The 21,246-nt window shown below is 46.3% G+C and overlaps 1 protein-coding gene across 1 annotated transcript; it reads right to left on the bottom strand.

Annotated features, from left to right (window-relative positions):
* Positions 1-2,188: 2,188 nt before the first annotated feature.
* Positions 2,189-6,332, bottom strand: LOC141152902 (metallothionein-1-like). The gene is made up of 4 exons (XM_073637548.1): positions 6,211-6,332; positions 5,574-5,682; positions 3,902-3,967; positions 2,189-2,582 (listed from the first exon to the last, which is right to left on the bottom strand). Exons 2-4 carry the CDS (start codon positions 5,602-5,604, stop codon positions 2,491-2,493), a joined length of 189 nt encoding a protein of 62 aa, XP_073493649.1. The 5' UTR covers positions 5,605-5,682; positions 6,211-6,332; the 3' UTR covers positions 2,189-2,490.
* Between the last annotated feature and the right edge of the window lie 14,914 nt (positions 6,333-21,246).

Genomic DNA, 21,246 nt, shown 5'->3' with positions numbered 1-21,246 from the left:
AGTCCTCCATACAGTATAATGGGCACCACATAGTCCTCCATACAGAATAATGATCCCCATATAATGCTCCATACAGTATAATGAGCCCCATATAATGCTTCATACAGAATAATGAGCCCCATATAATGCTTCATACAGAATAATGGGCCTCATATAATGCTCTATACCCCCACCTACTATATCCTCGCCCATCCCTTGTAGGCTGTGAGCCCTCGTGGGCACGGTCCTCGCTCCTCCTGTACCAGTCGCCAACTTGTATTGTTCAAATTTATTGTAACTGTTTGTGCTATGTATATCCCTTTCACATGTAAAGCGCCATGGAAGGAATGGCGCTATAACAATAAATAATAATATACAGAATAATGGACCCCATATAACGTTCCATACAGTATGGGCCCCATATATAGCTCCATACAGAATAATGGGCCCCATATAATGCTCCATACAAAATAATGGGCCCCATATATAGCTCCATACTGAATAATGGGCCCCATATAATGCTCCATACAAAATAATGGGCCCATATAATGCTCCATACAGAATAATGGGCCTCATATAATGCTCAAAACAGAACAATGGACCCCATATAACACTCCATACAGTAAGGGGCCCATATATAGCTCCATACAGAATAATGGGCCCCATATAATGCTGCATACGGAATAATGGACCCCATATAATGCTCTATACAGAATAATGGGCCCCATATATAGCTCCATACAGAATATTGGGCCCCATATAATGCTCCATACAAAATAATGGGCCCCATATAATGCTCCATACAGAATAATGGACCTCATATAATGCTCAAAACAGAATAATGGACCCCATATAGCACTCCATACAGTAAGGGCCCCATATATAGCTCCATACAGAATAATGGGCCCCATATAATGCTGCATACGGAATAATGGACCCCATAAAATGCTCTATACAGAATAATGGACCCCATATAATGCTCCATACAGAATAATGGGCCCCATATATAGCTCCATACAGAATAATGGGCCCCATATAATGCTCCATACAAAATAATGGGCCCCATATAATGCTCCATACAGAATAATGGGCCTCATATAATGCTCAAAACAGAATAATGGACCCCATATAACACTCCATACAGTAAGGGGCCCATATATAGCTCCATACAGAATAATGGGCCCCATATAATGCTGCAACGGAATAATGGACCACATATAATGCTCTATACAGAATAATGGGCCCCATATATAGCTCCATGCAGAATAATGGGCCCCATATAATGCTCCATACAAAATAATGGGCCCCATATATAGCTCCATACAGAATAATGGGCCCCATATAATGCTCCATACAAAATAATGGGCCCCATATAATGCTCCATACAGAATAATGGGCCTCATATAATGCTCAAAACAGAATAATGGACCCCATATAGCACTCCATACAGTAAGGGCCCCATATATAGCTCCATACAGAATAATGGGCCCCATATAATGCTGCATACGGAATAATGGACCCCATATAATGCTCTATAGAGAATAATGGATCCCATATAATGCTCCATACAGAATAATGGGCCCCATATATAGCTCCATACAGAATAATGGGCCCGATATAATGCTCCATACAAAATAATGGGCCTCATATAATGCTCTATACAGAATAATGGGCCTCATATAATGCTCAAAACAGAATAATGGACCCCATATAACACTCCATACAGTAAGGGCCCCATATATAGCTCCATACAGAATAATGGGCCTCATATAATGCTGCATACGGAATAATGGACCCCATATAATGCTCTATACAGAATAATGGACCCCATATATAGCTCCATGCAGTATAGGCCCCATATATAGCTCCATACATAAAAGAAAAAAAAAATCAAATACTCCCCTCTCCTTGCTGCGTCAGGTCAGGACTCCAGCGTCACCGTCATCTGGCTCAGTCGCTGCACTGTGACGCTCAGAGCAGAAGGCATGCTGTAGTGACGTCATCGCACCCTCTGCCCTGACACGTCACAGTGGCAGGAGACGACGGAGCTGCAGGACAGCCACCCCTATGCTGGGGCCCTGAGCAAGAGGGTGTGCCGGGTGCAGACGCCGGTCATGGATAATTAGCACATGGTGGACACAGTTACTGCTGTTACATTATATAGATGAGGATCTGTATAGAGTGATTAAACATCTTACAAGACTTGATCTTTTTGATAACAATTACTATATTTTTATTGGCTTCTTTATTGGTGGAATAGAAAAAGACTTTGATATACAGAAATAATATAAGATTGTGTACAGATAAGGAGGAACATAAGTGAGAAGTGTAGCAGGGCAGCATTATACAGTATGGCAGGTACAGGAAATCTATACTTTACATTAGAAGAGCAGTTACATCATCAGCATGTATTACACATATACTGCACACATGGCAATCACTGGAGCCCGGGTCACATTGTACATAGAGCAGATATAACAGACTCCTTGGTGGTCCCTTGTGTAGCGCCGATCACTTGCAGCAGCTGCAGGTGTCACATCCATCGCTGCACTCACAGCCCTGGCTGCACTTACTGCACTCAGCCGGACAGCAGGAGCAGCAGCCTGGGGAGGAGACACTGGTGAGAAGACTGCTGTATACAGAGATTGTAGAGATACAACATTTTGATTTCTAGTAAGCACATTGACAATCGTGAGCATTAATTTCCAATCCACAGGATATATAACCTCGCCTGTTTCCATGGAAGTGACTATAGGAAGCCGCAGCTCATGATAAATTACCTCCACATTAATTCTGTACCTAGATGCTGCGGCTGGGAGTATGTGTGGCAGGAATACCCAAGAGCATATTTCACAGTCCATATACGAACCACAATGCCTGGTCTGGCGACGGGTCTCCAGACTCAAGCTTAAAGGGAATTTGTCAGTGGATTTTTGCTACCTCATCCAAGAGTGGCTTGATGTAGGCAAAGAGAAGCTGAATCCGATGATGTATCACTTACTTTACTGGGTGCAGCCGTTCTGACACAATCAGAGTTTTTAGATTTAGCAATACAGCAGAGCTGAGGAAGCTAACCCCGCCCACACCAGGCTCGGTATATACAATGTCCATAGACAGTGAGCTGCCTATCACAGGAGGGGGCATGTCAGTCTAGCATGCGCATGCTGTGTCCCAGCTCCTGGTGCTAAAACCATCATTGCAAGCAAACAAAATTGCTAGCCTGATAAGAGAGGCATCACTGAAATCTGTGTTTTAACCCCTAACTCATGCTGTCTTCAGATTACATAGCAAAAACCTGCTGACAGATTCCCTTTAAAGCTTCGTATGTGTCTATCAGCCAGTAAGTTCGGGTCCGCAGATCTGCAGTTTAGTCTGATAATTGCCATCCATACAAAAACCGTAAAATACGCTCGTGTGAACCCGGCCTTAAGCTCACCATTATTAAATATGTTTCACAGTTATTTACAATTATCCTTCATCCCATATCCTTTATTAGTGCCAGCATCAAATTTACTTGAGGTATATACAGTAAGTTAGGTTTTAGGGCCCAATATCATAGCATGAATTTGAAGCTTTTATTTTACTTTTCTTAATATTTTTTTCAATATTTTCAGTTTATTTTTTTACTAATGATGATAATAATATAATGAATAATGAAACCCTATAAAAGCAATAGTAATAATGCTATTAATAATAATACTATGACAGTGGCATGTAAAAGTTTGGGCACCCCTGGTCAAAATTACTGTTATTCTAAACAGTTAAGCAAGTTGAAGATGAAATGATCTCTAAAAGGCCTGAAGTTAAAGATGACAGATTTATTTTATATAAATCAATAAGGTTTAAACTACATAAACAATACAGTGTATAAAGTCTGGTTAGAAATGCTATGTATTTCTATCTATAGCTCTTGTATACTCACTTTTTTTGCATGTTGTACACTTGCAGTTCTTACATTTGCAGGATTCTCTGCAGGTACAAGAAGCACCTAAGAGAAGCAGGAATTTTATCATGGAGCAGAATATTCAGTACATTCAGTCACCATCATACACCATGGATTTCTTTCCAATGTCCTCCTCACAGTATACACTATTGTCAGCTCCTGCAGACATGCTTGTACCGCTATGTACATCAGCGCCAGCTGCACTGTGTGAATACATCCCATTAGGCAGAGTAAGAAGAACACAAGGATAGAAGAACATTCTCACATTGTATCATTTGTCTTTAAATCACGTTAATGTAAAGATATTTTACTGCAATCGACATCATTTTATATTTTCAACTTGTTCTGATTGTAGTCTGAATTATCTCCTATTGTATTGTCTTTGCCCTAAGTGTTTAACAAGTTGGCCCAAATATTTCCATTAAGGCAGGTATCACATATGGCCAGCGCTGTGACGCGCCCCTGGGCCTGTCTCGCGCTGCGTTGCGCACGCGGGAGCTTACCCGGAGCCGGATCTCTTGAGGGTTGTAGTCTCGTGGCGGTGACCCGGTCCGTGCCCAGGGAGTCAAACTGAGCGGCGATGTAACAGCGGTAGATGTAGGACGACTACGCCACCCGTTGAATGCAGCTATGGAGCTGCCGCTGCAGGACAGTCCGCTGAGGCCGGTGGATGGATGGTGCAGCGTAGATGGTATAACCCCCAACGGGAGGGGTATGGCCTCGGGGCAGCAGATGTGGATGATGGGGGTAGCAGGAACCACTCAGAGACGGTGCGGTGTAATTCAGGGTCTTTACTGGTAACAACGATAGACCCTCCCGGAGTACTTGCTAGTGAACGGGGCCTGGTCAGTCCTTGAGCAGATGGGATCTCCCCTGGCCAGGCGGAGTTGTAGGCCTCCCAAACTGACTGTACTCTTCTGGCTACCTTGCTAGCAGCGGATATAAGTAGCCCACGTCCCTGAGTGTACCGTGTGGTGCTCACCCGTATGGCCGGTGACTCGGGGCCTTCTAATGGCTTCCGCTCCACGATGGCGGTGCTGGTCCCACGCGTGTGACCGTGCCTTCGGGTTTCTGGGCCTGAGGACCTGAAATCCCCTGCCGGTCGGCTTCTGCTGTTGGGTAAGAGTTAGTCCCCACAGCCTCGGACGCCGGGTCCGGTAAGAAAGCTTCTCAGTCAGGGCGAGCTCTGCAGCTGCCAGCCCCTGACTCGTAGTAGTATTGCTTCTGCTGTTTCTTGTCTCTACTCTCCTTGACTGCTAACCCTGCTTCAGCCCCGGGTTTATATAGGGGAAATTCTTCCCCTCCCAAGACTGGGCAGGAGGTGTGGCATGCACAGGATCCCTGACCAAAGGACCTCCCACCTGCTCTCAGACATAACATCTCTATCACTGTGGCAACCAGACCCCTGGGGTGTCACAGCTGCGTCCTTGTTTCCATCCAGCGTTTAGTAAAAGTCACTATATGGAATCTGATGGTGAAGATGATTTTTTTATGGAATGGGATCATTTCCTCCTGTCCAACACATTATATTGTTTCTCTGAATAGAAGCGCACGCAGTCCTACATTAAACCAGAGGAACATCTAAGAAAATGACTAATTACCGCACTCAGCACTACTACATGTACCAGGTCCAGTGCAATCCCCTTCTTACCTGCTGAGCAGTTACAGTCCTGAGGGTCCATGGCTCTGGGGTACAGATGATCTGTAGGATTGGTGGAGTCTGGAAATGATGCTGAATGAAGTGAACAGTTCTTCTCCACCTTATATACAGCAGATACAGAGCTGAGTGCAAACCCTGATCACAAACCACCCACCGCCCACATCACATCCACATGTGTCAGGACAAACAAGGAGGTGCTGTGTGCAAACCTGCAGCCCCCCAGGACAAAGTATGACCCGGCAGACATGTCTATGGTGACGGACATTGTTACCAGCAGTCACCTTAATCATTCTATGTAATGATATAAATATAAGCGCTTTACTTATTCATATACACCTTCTTGAAGAGCATTTTCTGGGCTACACTGTGTATCTAACAGATGTGACATTCAGGATCATGGCAATGCTTGGAAATCCCTGATATATTGGTTTACCCAACAATATCGATAACGAAGAAATTAAACTTATTTAATAGATGAAGACTTTCCTAAGTGTTCACGTGAGGCCGGGGCTACACTGTGACTTTTTGTAGAGCTACTGAATGATTTTAACCAGTGTCGGACTGGGGTGTCAGGGGCCCACAGGAGGAATTTATCCTCAGGGCCCATCCTACAGCTATATGCAAATACCTGATAGCCGATATCCCCGTTTTCATTATTTAGCTGCAGCTGCTATCAAAGAGTTAATCATGGTTCTTGTTCCTGTTCCCCAGAGATGATTTAGTGCTGTGTGCAGTGTGACCTCAGCAGGAGAAATGATCAGTGTGCACTCAGCCTGGACTACACTGTCTACATCCCCCATCTCTGCACACAGCCGTCACCTCCAGCCCTGCACTCATCTCATCACACCCAGCCTGAGCAACCCTGTACTCACCACACTGCACTCATCTCATCACACCCAGCCTGAACAACCCTGTACTCACCACACTGCACTCATCTCATCACACCCAGCCTGAGCAACCCTGTACTCACCACACTGCACTCATCTCATCACACCCAGCCTGAACAGCCCTGTACTCACCACACTGCACTCATCTCATCACACCAAGCCTGAACAGCCCTGTACTCACCATACTGCACTCATCTCATCACACCCAGCCTGAACATCCCTGTACTCACCACACTGCACTCATCTCATCACACCAAGCCTGAACAGCCCTGTACTCACCATACTGCACTCATCTCATCACACCCAGCCTGAACATCCCTGTGCTCACCACACTGCACTCATCCCATCACACCCAGCCTGAACACCCCTGTACTCACCACACTGCACTCATCTCATCACACCCAGCCTGAACATCCCTGTACTCACCACACTGCACTCATCTCATCACACCCAGCCTGAACACCCCTGTACTCACCACACTGCACTCATCTCATCACACCCAGCCTGAACAGCCCTGTACTCACCACACTGCACTCATCTCATCACATTCAGCCTGAACAACCCTGTACTCACCACACTGCACTCATCTCATCACACCCAGCCTGAACACCCCTGTACTCACCACACTGCACTCATCTCATCACACCCAGTCTGAACAACCCTGTACTCACCACACTGCACTCATCTCATCACACCCAGCCTGAACGGCCCTGTACTCACCACACTGCACTCATCTCATCACACTCAGCCTGAACAACCCTGTACTCACCACACTGCACTCATCTCATCACACCCAGCCTGAACAGCCCTGTACTCACCACACTGCACTCATCTCATCACACCCAGCCTGAACAGCCCTGTACTCACCACACTGCACTCATCTCATCACACCCAGCCTGAACAACCCTGTACTCACCACACTGCGCTCATCTCATCACACCCAGCCTGAACAACCCTGTACTCACCACACTGCACTCATCTCATCACACCCAATCTGAACACCCCTGTACTCACCACACTGCACTCATCTCATCACACCCAGCCTGAACAGCCCTGTACCCACCACACTGCACTCATCTCATCACACCCAGCCTCAACATCCCTGTACTCATCACACTGCACTCATCTCATCACACCCAGCCTGAACATCCCTGTGCTCACCACACTGCACTCATCTCATCACACCCAGCCTGAACATCCCTGTACTCACCACACTGCACTCATCTAAGGCTGCACTCACACTCCTGTGCCCCCATTAATGGCTCCGATGGGGGCTCCATAGTATAATATGCTAATGTGTCCAGGTAAAAAGATAGACACTACCGGAAAGAAGGTCAGACAATATCCAATTATTAATATCTAGATTGTGAGCCCCAATGGGGACTGTGATGATAATAATGTATGTAAAGTGCTGCGGAATATGTTAGCGCTATATAAAAATAAAGATGATTAATGTTTGCCTTATTGATGTCAGCGACTCTGTCTGGGAAACGTCTGAATCCCATTTCTTAGGAATTCATACAAAAGCCCCTGACTGTAGATACAAAGAAGAATTCCATCTGGTGACATATCATTTACATGCAATCATCTGTGCAGCTTGTGTCTACATGACCTAAGGAGAAACATCACTCTTCCAAACTCTATGTGTCCGATTTATTAACACTTTTTCATATGCAAGTTATAATTAATACTTTGTTTCTTATTTTAAACCATAAGCAGATTTATGTAGATTCTTTATTGAAAAGTAACAACATTTGCAGAACATATAATAATCTCTGGATAAAGATATTGTAAGAAGTTGGATATGAATAAGTAATGCGCTTATACTTAGAGGTATTATAGTAATTGTAATACAGTGACTGTAAATCACAGACATTTCTGTTGGATCATCCCCGTCTATGTGACTCTGCAGGTTTGCACACAGCTCCTCACTGTACACTGTCCTTACACATGTGGATGTGACTGGGTGGGGGGTGCACTGACTTATGGGCAGAGTTTGCACTTAGCTCAGTATCTTGTGTATAAAAGACAGAAAGTCACTGTTCACTTCATTCAACATCGCACACAGAATCCACCAATCCTACAGATCATCTGTACCCCAGAGCCATGGACCCTCAGGACTGTAACTGCTCATCAGGTAAGAAGGGGATTACACTGGATATAGAGACATTGCAGGAAAGTAAATGCAGGTGTAGCCTGGAGCTCAGATCCATTTTGGGCAATGCTAAGACAATACTCTGAATATTTTTACTACAATCAGAATAATTATAGCGATGTTTGTAGCAAAACATCTACATTATTGTGGTTTTTAAGAGAAATGTTACAATGTCGGGATTTTTAATCTAACATTGTGTATTTCTGACTGTGTCTAATGGGTTGTATAGTTGTGTGTGCTGCCGCTGAGAATAGTGTTTATTGTGGCGAGTATCAGATCTATAGCATTTGATGATCATTGAATATATGTCATTTTCTGCTCCATGATAAAACTCCTGTTTCCCTCTTAGGAGCTTCTTGTACCTGCGGAGAATCCTGCAAATGTAAGAACTGCAAATGTCCAACATGCAAAAAAAGTGAGTATACATGTATGCTTTACATCCATCCTATATATACAATTTCCAACTAGACATAATGCACACTGATGTCCGTTCTTATTTCATAGAAATTAATTCAATCTGTCAAGAGAATCTTTTATTTTTTATTTTTTATAGAATAATAAAATATTACAGGAAGTCTATGAGGGCAAAATGCAGATCGCCATAGAGGACGGCTTATCCAAAGAATAATCAAAGACGACTTTGATGTGATAAGTAAATTAGGTTCTCAATGCAGCGAGGAATAACTGACATAAGGAAGGTGCTCCGGACCGCTGAGCACCGCTAATGGGGCACCGAGCGCCTACTATACATACTACTTCAGAGTCGGTTTTCTGGTTATAAGCACAAAGGATCTGAATAAACAAATATAAAGGTGAGAATATTCTTAGGGCACGCTGCACTAAATGGCAATGTGCATAGCTTAGAATGTAATTACCCTGAAAGACTATCCTGAAAGGTGTTTTCCAGACTGAAGAAATCTTTCTGCAGTCACTCGATGTGTCTGCAGATTGCCGAACTGCTGCAATGTGCACAGTGTCAGGACTCCCCTCTACTCCATAGTGAGAGGGCGGTCACATGCCGACTAGATTCTCATCCGATTGTCTCAATAGAACAAACGGATTGTCCTATTTCAGTTAAAGGGAATCTCTCAGCTTCATTAAGGCCCCCCAAACCATCACCATATATTTATTGATCCCTTTATATAGTTTCTAACCAGACCCTTTTTGTTCCTTATTGAGTTTTGAATATGTCTAAAGGAAATTTTATAATTGGGCTTATGATATGCTACATATTACTTGACTATTTGTGGGGGACAACCAACCAGTGACCTTTTTTTTTTACCAAACTGTGCCCAGGATTAACTGACAGGGGACAACCCATTTAAGTGTAGTGGATGAGAATCTAGTCGGCACAAGATCGCCCTCTCTGGAAATGGAGGGAAACCTTGTGGTCAGTGTGCCATTGTACATTGTAATGGTTCATCAATTTGCAGTCACGTAGAGTTACTGCATATATTTCTCTTAAGCCCCGAGTACCCCTTAAAGGGATTGTCCACTACTTGCACAACCCCTTCTCGTACCTCAAGTTTGGCCCTGTTAAAGTAAAAACACTTATTCTCACCTCCGATGTTGGTGCCGTCCCAGTGGTGTCGTCACTCGTGTTTCCAGGGCTCATGTGCGGTTGTTACGTCACACTAGCCCTGTGCCCAATCAGCGCCGGCGTCACTGTCCTCACCTTCGGATCTACTGAATATCAGCGGGAAGTCTCGGCTGCGGCTGACCTCTGACTTCCTCTTGATGTTCGATTTGTGTGAAGGAGGCGACAGTGACGCCAGCGCTGATCGGGCTCAGGGTTCAGGTGACATAACAACCTCATGTGAGCCCCAGGAATGTGAGTGCTGACACCGGTGGAACGGTACCGGCACCGGAGGGGAGTATAGGGGTTTTTATTTTAACGGGGCCAAAATTGAGAAATGAGAAACGTTTGTCCAAGTAGTGGTCAACCTCTTTAAAATATAGAAGAAATATTAAATATGGAAACAAAAGCTCCAACATCATGATTTCATCTTTGGGTTCTTAAAAATAGAGATAGATGAAAAAAATATCAAAATTGTGTAGAACATTACAAGCTTGAATACAGACGTCCCTGTGAGTCCATACTATATAATATGCTCCACCAGGTACAGTGATATTCTCCCATAGAAGTGACGCGCCCCCAGGGCCGTGGGCTACTCGGCAGCCGGGCCTCAGGGTATGCCGGTAGGGGAGTATCACGGCGGCTGGCCCGGTCCGTGACCCAAGGCGGTCAGTGCAAAAAGGGGATACTTTTATATGGGATTTTTGGGATTGTTCGTGACGCCACCTGTGGAATGCGGCTAAAGGGTGCCGCCGCTGCGGAGCAGTCCTCTGGAGCTGGTGTTACGGCAGCAGGGATGGTGTGGCTCTCCACAGGTAGAGCAAGCTCCAGGGCAGAGTAGGTAGATGGTGGTTGCGCTGGGTGTTGTAGTGCAGGGGGAGAGATGGCGCAGATCAAAGAATGGACAGAGGCAGCACGGTGCAGTCATCCGAGTCTTTACTCACAGTTATTATGACGGTTCCACGGGTGCACCGTACAGTTGCTAGCCTCCCATGTCGCGCTGCGTTCACCAGGCAGGGGTTCAGTTCTTCCTCAGGTGATTTAGGAATGCCTGACAGAACCCCACTTTCTCGTGTTCCTAGCTAGACCAACTTCATGCTGGGTCTTTCTCCCTCCTGCCCTGCGCTGCCCACTCTCAATCCCGCTCGGGTGCTCTGAAGTCCCTCCTGTGCGTCGGAGTTCCCGGACCTGCTTGACCCTCCTGGGGATTAGAATGTGGCTTCAGCAACTGACTATATAAGCCAGGAGCCTCCGTTTTTTCCAGCTGGGACTTGAAGTACACAACTGGGCCAGGGGCCGGTCCCCTTCTTGCGGCCTATGATCCCTCTGTCTTCTGACAGATGCTGGGCGTACGGGTGCCTTCCTGCACTCGCCGTACCCCCTAGGATCCCTTCTATAGATCGGAGCCTTCCTCCTCTGCTCCCCTCCTGGGCCTCTATCACTAGGCCCTACTTGTGGAGCAGAGCTCCTAGTGAGACTCTGCTCCCAGACTGTTCTTCTGAACTGCTCTCCTCTACTGACGTGACTCATTTGCCACCCTAAGATGGCTTCCCTATATATACTCCTACTAAAGTGCTCCCACTAACTACTTCCTCCATCCACACCCACTACTGGTTCCCAGGGTCAGGGCTCAGCAGAAACATACATTGCGTCTTGCCCTTCCTGCCGGCCTGTAGCAGTGTAGTGTTGGATGCAGGTGTTGGGGTTCCGGGCAGCACTCCCTCCTTACCTGAGAGAAGGAAGACACCGCACCTCTGGGTGAGGTGCAGTACCTCTGTGGTGACTGAACCCTCAGGGGCGCCACAGAAGCTTTACTAAATTACAGCATGGGGGGAGCATGGCATGATTCTTCTTCTGTTGGATTTTCTTTTGAGGAATGAATGCAAGACCTAGAATGTTCTACGACTTCCTCCATTCAAGTCAGTGAAAACTGATGGCCGTGAATATCCATGTCATAAATGTCTGAGAAATTCCTTCAAATTGAACCTGTCAGCACATTTTCTACATATGTAATTAGTGGTATGCTTCTATAGGCGCTTCTTTCCTAATAAAAATGATACCTTTCTCGTAGAGATCCCATTGGCTTGTAATGAGATATCTAGTGTAGAAGCCATATGCAAATCAGTCTGGAAGTGCACTGGGGGCGTGTCAGTAATTGGGCTGTGTCTAGCCCCCGGTGCACTTCCAACCTGACTTGCATATGACTTGGCACTAGATTGTTTATGACTAGAACATTGGATTTCTACAAAAAGGTCTCATTTTTATTGGGGTACAAGCGCCTATACAGTCCTACTAATTCTTCCATGTGTAAAATCATGTTGAGTTTCCTTTAACCCTTGTGTTTTGTCCTTGTGCACACTATGTGACGTCCGCCATTCCTGCAGTCTTCTCACCAGTGTCTCCTCCCCAGGCTGCTGCTCCTGCTGTCCGGCTGAGTGCAGTAAGTGCAGCCAGGGCTGTGAGTGCAGCGATGGATGTGACACCTGCAGCTGCTGCAAGTGATCGGCGCTACACAAGGGACCACCAAGGAGTCTGTTATATCTGCTCTATGTACAATGTGACCCGGGCTCCAGTGATTGCCATGTGTGCAGTATATCTGTAATACCGTGTACAGGACGGATCCGCTCTATTTTACTATGAAGAACTAGATTTCCTGGAGCGGCCATACTTATTAATGGAGGCCTGAGAAACTCCTTACATGGGATTGTCCAGACACATCACATATTATCTCTGTATATGACGGTATTTTGTATTCCGCTACTGGAGAAGTCAATAAAAGTGTATTGTTACCAGAATCTATCTAGTCCTGGAAGATGGATGTAATGATTTTGTATAGACCATCATCTATAAACCGTAAAGACAACAAATGTGTCCGCCATATGTTCATGATCTCTCTGTACATTGTCATTTATCTGGTGCACACAGCGGAGCTGCCGCCATTGTGCACGGAGCGTAACAGTGCTATATGGGGGCAGCGTGGCTCCTTTATAACACTGTGTACAAGGAACAGTCTGTGTTACCCATAGCAACCAATCACAGGGCAGCTTTCACTGTAAAAGAGCACAATGAGAGATGAAAGCTGCACTGTGATTGGTTGCTATGGGCAGCAGACAGTTTCATGGCCGTACAGTGGCCGTATATCCCATAGTCTGGACACTTCTCCAGCACGAGGTTCCTCTTCAGTTGCTCAAATAACATGAAACAATCAAAACTGTCCAACACTAAACCTGTCGGTGAAGCTTTCTCTTTTCCACAGATGATTACGACGTTAGGCTGTGCTGTAATTATTATAGGCTTCATCTCACTACTACACCCTGATTGTGCATTTTTTCTCATTTGATTTTTTTCCCCTAAAGTAAAACTAATATTTACAGAATATAAAAGAAATTAAAAATATAAAAGTTTAAATCCTCCTAAAACATGTTTTATATCGCCACATCTGTAACTGTAATGTTAAAAGATGAGAAGGAAAAAACTCAAAATGGCAGAATTTCTCTTTATTGGTTGCTGCACTTCCTAAAAAATACAATTAAAGCCACCAAAACTTCTCATCTATCTCACCAAGATATCAAAACATCTACAGCTCAGCACAAAAAACTCTCACAGGTTCATCAGAGCAAACAGAAAAATGTCACCTGTCCCAGAAAGTAGCGACGCAAACTGAATTTTTATTTTACAAAGTTCTCAATTTTTTTTAACTACTAAAATATGAAAATAAATTCTTGTAAGTTTGGTCAATCACCGCAGTCTTATAGAATGGTAGGATCAAGTTTCCAAATCATCTTTACCGCACAATGAACACCTTAAAAAATAAAATCCAAATAACAGTGTAGGTCACCCTGTGGATTTTTCCCCTTTTTTCAGTACATTGATTATATGGTAAAATTAATGTTCTTGCTCTAAACTACAACTCGTGTCTCAAAAAACAAGTCCTCACACGACAATGTTGATGGAAAAATTAAAATTTTTTGGGTCTTAGAAGAAGGGAATTAAAATATAGCTACATAACTGTAAAAATCTCCCCGTCATGATGTGGACTGTGCCCCCCAGGGGTCCTGCACTCAGTTGGGGTATACAGGGCACACGGCACAGTAGGAGCAGAAATCCATAGATCCTATTGTAAATACATGTCTGATTTGCTGCGGTGAACCTGGCATTTGTAAATATCAGTAACATAACCAAGCCTAGAACATGGATCTGGTACCAGAACCAACCTGCAAATATTAGGCTCCGATCACATTTGTGTCTCTGGTTCTGTCTGAAGCCTCCAGCACAGATCAACACATGGAAACCGCACTGAAGGGTTCTGCTGGTGTCTGACGGTCCGGCACTCATCCTGGTCTCCGTCTGTACCAGAAGCTATAACACAGATGTGACCTAGGCCTCCGATAACAGAACAAAGCAGACACGTGTGCCGAGTCTGAACAGAGCGATTGTGCTTTACAAATGACAGACTGCCCTGATAGAGAAGTGTAGGCTACACCAGGTACAGCAGGGGGCAGCACAGTAGTGTCATGCAAGGTGAGGGAAGAAACAAGTGTACAACAACGGGAAGAGTGGGAAGGGAGCCCAACAAATAGAGAAAGGAGGAGTGGAGACCCTCTAGGCAGATCTAATATCACCTTGACTACCCTATTGTCCCTATATAAGTTCCGCACCTATCGCCGAGCAGGAAAATGTCCCACACTGATGACACACGAATGACATCTGTGTGTCATCTGTGTGACAGGTACCGGCGCCTGAGAATCAGCGGTACAGTTTCGAAGGTGCCGGGTGATGAAGGCATCTGTCATCATTGTCCCCTGCTTGTGATCAGCGCCAGCAGGGGACAATGTTAACAGTTGTATTCAGCTCCCGCCGTGTCCTGTAATTGTAAAAATAAAAATAAAAAACACTTATTATCCTGTCCGATCACACTGTATTCCATCTGCCTGGCAATTCTGCATCAGCATCTGCTATGGCTGGAAGCGATCGCAAACACTGAGGAGCAGAGGAGAATGACTCGCTGCAACGAGCGGCCCTGAACTGCGCTGAGCTCAGTGAGTGACAGGACGCCGCTCACTGAGCTCAGCACTTGAGTGAGTCATTCTCTGCTCCTCAGCATGTGCGGTCACTTACAGCCATAGCAGACGCTGATACAGAATTACCGGTCAGATTCATTACAGCGTGGGACAGTATCTCGGACAGGTGAGTATAAGTGTTTTTTATTTTATTCTTATTTTTACACTTACAGGACATGGCGAGGGCTGAATACAACTGTTAACATTGTCCCTTGCTGGCGCTGATCGAAGCACAAGCAGGGGACAATGCTGACAGATGCCTTCAGCACCCGGCACCTGGGAACAGCACGAACTGTACTGCTGATTCCCAGGCGCCGATACGTGTCAATTGATGCGGAACACAGTTGCCACATGTATGTCACACCGGTGCACATGGACACGGAAATCTCCAGTACTGCAAATATCAGGACTTGTGAAACTGCCCTTACACACACACACACACCCACACAGGAGCACACAATTACATACACATATATAGGAGTTACACAATTACACACACACATATAGGAGCACACAATTATACACACAGGAGCACACAACTACATGCACACATATAGCCGCACACAATTACATATACACATATAGGAGCACACAATTACACACACATAGGAGCACACAATTAGACACACAATTTTATACACACACACACCCTCTGACATCACACCTCCCTGGCCACACGCACACACACACTCCCTTTGACATCACACCTCCCTGGCCACAGGCATGCACACACTCCCTCTGACATCACACCTCCCAGGCCACACGCACACACTCCCTCTGACATCACACCTCCCTGGCCACAGGCATGCACACACTCCCTCTGACATCACACCTCCCGGGCCACACGCACACACTCCCTCTGACATCACACCTCCCTGGCCACACGCACGCACACACTCCCTCTGACATCACACCTCCCTGGCCACACGCACACACACCTTCTGAGGCTGCGTGCCCACTATGCGTTTTTCAAGCGTTTTTGCCGCAGAATTTCCGCAGTGAAAACGCTTAAAAAACGCTTGGTAATACGTGCCCCATGGTCCCCAATGATAATCCGCATGTGCTGTGCACATACTGTGGAAATTTCCGCTGTGGCTTATCATTGCGGAAAAATACGCAGAATGTCCATTAATTTTGCAGACATGCAGCGTAATCGCCGCCATTGACTTGCATTGGACCGCGTGACATCCACCTCACTGCATCTGCACAAGCGGATATCACACGGTTCAATGTGCGGATGGTACCCAGGTTTGGAGAAGAGGAGACTCTCCTCCAGACCCAGGTACCATAGAACCTGTTAAATCAAGAATTTAAAATAAAAAATAAAGATTATACTTACCTTCCGATGTCCTCCCGGTGTTTTCTCCCCTCCGTCTGATCTGCTGTATGGGTCGCGGTGTTGTGAAGGACCTGCCATGACGTCATTGAGTCATGTGACCTGTCACCGCGAGCCGCCCAAGACACCGGATGCAGCGGAGAAAACTTCGGGAGGACATCGGAAGGTGAGTATAATTTTTTTTTATTTTTTACCATTCTTATTCTTTTTTTTTTAACTATTAGTTGGTCACACTATATATGCCGATTGTATGGATTTATATAGTGTGACCAAGTTGTCAAGCACTTTTCCAAGTGATGCTAAAATCTCTTGGAAAAGCGCTTGATAACCCGCATGCAGAAATGCATGCAAAGACGCTTCACAAACGCTTCTACCTGGCAGGAAAAACGCATGTAAAATCCGCATACGTTTTTCCTGCCAGGGAGAAGCGGAAAAAATATGCAGCATTTCTGCATCGTGGGCACATAGCCTGACATCACGCCTTTCTGGCCACATGCATGCACACACTCCCTCTGACCTCACACCTCCCTGGCCACACTCATGCACACACTCCCTCTGACATCACACCTCCCTGGCCACACGCATGCACACACTCCCTCTGACATCACACCTCCCTGACCACACACATGCACACACTCCCTCTGACATCACACCTCCCTGGCCACACGCATGCACACACTCCCTCTGACATCACACCTCCCTGGCCACACGCATGCACACACTCCCTCTGACATCACACCTCCCTGGCCACAAGCATGCACACACTCCCTCTGACATCACACCTCCCTGGCCACACGCATGCACACACTCCCTCTGACATCACACCTCCCTGGCCACACGCATGCACACACTCCCTCTGACATCACACCTCCCTGGCCACACGCACGCACACACTCCCTCTGACATCACACCTTCCTGGCCACACGCATGCACACACTCCCTCTGACATCACACCTCCCTGGCCACACGCATGCACACACTCCCTCTGACATCACACCTCCCTGGCCACACGCATGCACACACTCCCTCTGACATCACACCTCCCTGGCCACACGCATGCACACACTCCCTCTGACATCACACCTCCCTGGCCACACGCACGCACACACTCCCTCTGACATCACACCTCCCTGTCCACACGCACGCACACACTCCCTCTGACATCACACCTCCCTGGCCACACGCATGCACACACTCCCTCTGACATCACACCTCCCTGGCCACACGCATGCACACACACACATACACACACACACACTAGAGTCTCTCAGCCCGGACCTGGTGTCTGTCAGAGTACTAGACAACACAGACTTATTATTAGTCCAGTCAGGTCCAGGTGCGGCATCGCTCCCCACAGATAGAAGAGGCGGAAGAAGTGTGACTGGAATTACCTGGATGTCAGGACACTAGAGTGAGCATTAGGTGGCGCTGAAGAGCAGCCCCTGTATCCAATGTTCTCCAATTGACGCTAGCTAGTGGTGGAAGGTGAGTGAAAGATTTACACTACGGAACAGACACTAGATGGCGCTGTGGTTCCCGATGACGTCACTGCTCCTACAGCCTCAAGTCAGTGATAGCAGCAGTACACATCGCCGGGTGCGGTGGCGTGCGCCTGTAATCCCAGCTACTGGGGAGGCTGAGGCTGGTGGATCGCTTGAGTCCAGGAGTTCTGGGCTGCCCTGAGCTATGTCGATCAGGTGTCCGCACTAAGTTTGGCATCAATATGGTGACTCCGGGGGAGCTCAGAGCTACCAGGTTGTCCTAAGGAGGGGTGAACCGGCCCAGATCGGAAACGGAGCAGGTCAAAACCCCCGTGCCAATCAGTAGTGGGACCGCGCCTGTGAATAGCCAGTGTAGAGCAGCCTGGACAACACAGCGTGACACAGACTTTTTAGACTAATATAAAATTCTATTTTATGTTAATAGAAAAATTGTATTTTTATAAAAAATTTTATTATATTTATTATTTTATTTTTATTATTTTATTTATTACATTTATTAAAATTTATAAAATTTTAAATATAAAATTTGTATTTTTTGCATCGTGTGAAAAATGAGAAAATAAAATCTTACAAATGTAAATATTCAAGAAATGATGGAAGAAACTGGTCCTGAAAGGGTCTGTATCCGATTGGAGATGTAAAGGCTACAGAGAGTGTCACTGCCCCCTGCTGGAGGAAAAAAATATAACGATTCATTGTTCTTGTGCAATTCCACATGTCACCATCAGATGTCACTCATTACTAAGATTACTATGCAGTCAGTGTCAGATATTTATAGGCTTTTTCCCACCTTTTCTGGATTTTGGTCCCTGAGGTCATTTACTGATGATGTCACAAGTTACTTTGTAGTGAATGGGATTTTACTAGGATGAGCGGAACCGTGGAAGTTCGGGTTCGGCCAAAATTTAGTCCAAAGTTCGGTTCGGGTGGTACTGGAACTGTACCCAAACTTGATCCCGAACGCCATAGAAATCAATAGGGACCCAAACTTTGGAGCCGTAAAATCTCTTTCTTTCTTTCTATCTATCATCATTATCATAATAAAACAGGCATTTTTTGTAACATTTTAAACATTTTGGTTGTACCAAATACACAAGTTAGGATAGGGGATAACTTATTGATCGCTAGGTGCCCAACAGCTGGGACCTCTATCAGTCCCTGGAAAGGGCCAGGTGTGATTGGAGAAGTCAAGTGTACGCACCTCTGCTCCATTCATTGTCTATGGGACTGAGTACAGCGCTTGTCAATTTCCAGCAGTCCTGTAGACATGGAGTGAACATACTCATCCTCCGGTCCATTCAGACGGGGCTCTGCAGTGCCCTGTAATCAGGATTGGTGGCGTCCCAGCAGTTGGACCCCCATAGATCAATAGATCAATAAATTATCCCTTATCCTATCATTATACTTGTGCACATTGAGACTTATAGACTAGTTACTTTTTATTAGTGTTTTTAAATACTTGTGAAAATATCAGGAATTTTCCAATCTTTTTTTCTATCACTTTTATAGAAAAAAACAAAGCAGAAAATGCATGTCAAATGCAGGAAAAAATAAATAAAAATGAACTAACAATCAACACTTACACCATGAATCCCCCACCACTCTAGGGGTACCTGTAGCGGCGATATTTGCGTGTATTGAACATGACCACTGCAGCCAGTGATCGGCTGCACAGGTCAGGTGACTGATGGAATGGATATTATCACCCCAGGTCTGGTGGAGACAGCGAGGGGTAAGGAATTGTTATTTCTTTATTCTATAACATTCCTTTAGGACCAATGTCACATAACGTTGAAAAAACTCTTTATTATATCATTAAAAATGTATCATTAAATCAGAAAAAAACACCACAAATACTTTTTATTTCTTCACAAAACCTCTTCTGTATGAAACCAACTAATTATTCCAGAAAACTTCTGACCATGTAATGGGTGAGTGTCCAGGTACTGAGATTCTCACCAATCAATAAAGTGCAGGATAGCAAGCCCCACCGGTGATCATCTCTGCTGGGATCTCCCTTGAGCGGTGGGATCAGCATCTTTTGTGAGCCTATATCACATCGGAAAGGACCTAGTGCCCAGCTCAGCGTTTTTGCCCCTTCCAGTCAGTGATCGGTGGAGGTCTCAGCATCTGGCACCGGATGTCTCAGCACCTGACACTTTAGGTATGAGCACCTGGCACCGGATGTCTCAGAACCTGGCACCGGATGTCTCAGCACCTGACACTTTACGTATGAGCACCTGGCACCGAATGTCTCGGGACCAGGCACCGGATGTCTCAGCACCTGGCACTGAATGTCTCAGGACCTGGCACCCGCTGTCTCAGCACCTGGCACCGGAGGTCTCAGTACCAGGAACCGGAGGTCTCAGCACCAGGCTCCGGAGGTCTCAGCATCAGGCTCCGGAGGTCTCAGCATCAGGCACCGGAGGTCTCAGCATCAGGCACCAGAGGTCTCAGCACCAGGCACCGGAGGTCTCAGCACCTGGCACCGGATGTCTCAGCACCTGGCACCGGATGTCTCAGCACCTGACACTTTAGGTATGAACACCTGGCACCGGATGTCTCAACACATGGCACTGGATGTCTCAGCAACTGACACTTTAGGTATGAGCACCTGGCACTAGATGTCTCAGGATCTAGCACCGGATATCTCAGCACCTGGCTCTGGATGTCTCGGGACCTGGCACCGTATGTCTCAGCACCTGGCACTGAATGTCTCGGGACCTGGCACCGGCTGTCTAAGCACCTGGCACCGGAGGTCTCAGCACCAGGCACCGGAGGTCTCAGCACCAGGCAGCGGAGGTCTCAGCAACTGGCACCGGATGTCTCGGGACCTGGCACCGGAGGTATCAGCATCAGGCACCGGAGGTCTCAGCAACTGGCACCGGATGTCTCAGCACCTGGCACCGGATGTTTCAGCACCTGGCACTTTAGGTATGAGCACCTGATGTCTTGTAACCTGGCACTGGATGTCTCAGCACCAGGCACCGGAGGTCTCAGCACCTTTCACCAGAGGTCTCAGCAACTGGCACTGGATGTCTCAGCACCTGGTACCAGATGTTTCAGCAACTGACACTTTAGGTATGAGCACCTGGCACCAGATGTCTCAGGATCTAGCACCGGATGTCTCAGCAACTGGCACTGGATG

This window comes from Phyllobates terribilis, unplaced genomic scaffold (genome assembly GCF_046119375.1).
Source record: "Phyllobates terribilis strain yellow unplaced genomic scaffold, ASM4611937v1 Scaffold_7__3_contigs__length_470593459, whole genome shotgun sequence".
NCBI classification, from domain to species: domain Eukaryota; kingdom Metazoa; phylum Chordata; class Amphibia; order Anura; family Dendrobatidae; genus Phyllobates; species Phyllobates terribilis.
Note: the sequence above shows the minus strand (reverse complement) of the source record. Positions and strands in the feature narration are given on the sequence as shown.

Excerpts from the sequence above, each read along its gene's own strand:
- LOC141152902 (XM_073637548.1), bottom strand. The coding sequence starts at position 5,604 with ATGGACCCTCAGGACTGTAACTGCTCAGCAG. Across the intron at positions 3,968-5,573 it reads GGACTGTAACTGCTCAGCAG|GTGCTTCTTGTACCTGCAGA; the intron begins GTAAGAAGGGGA and ends TGCTTCTCTTAG. Across the intron at positions 2,583-3,901 it reads GTGTACAACATGCAAAAAAA|GCTGCTGCTCCTGCTGTCCG; the intron begins GTGAGTATACAA and ends TCTCCTCCCCAG.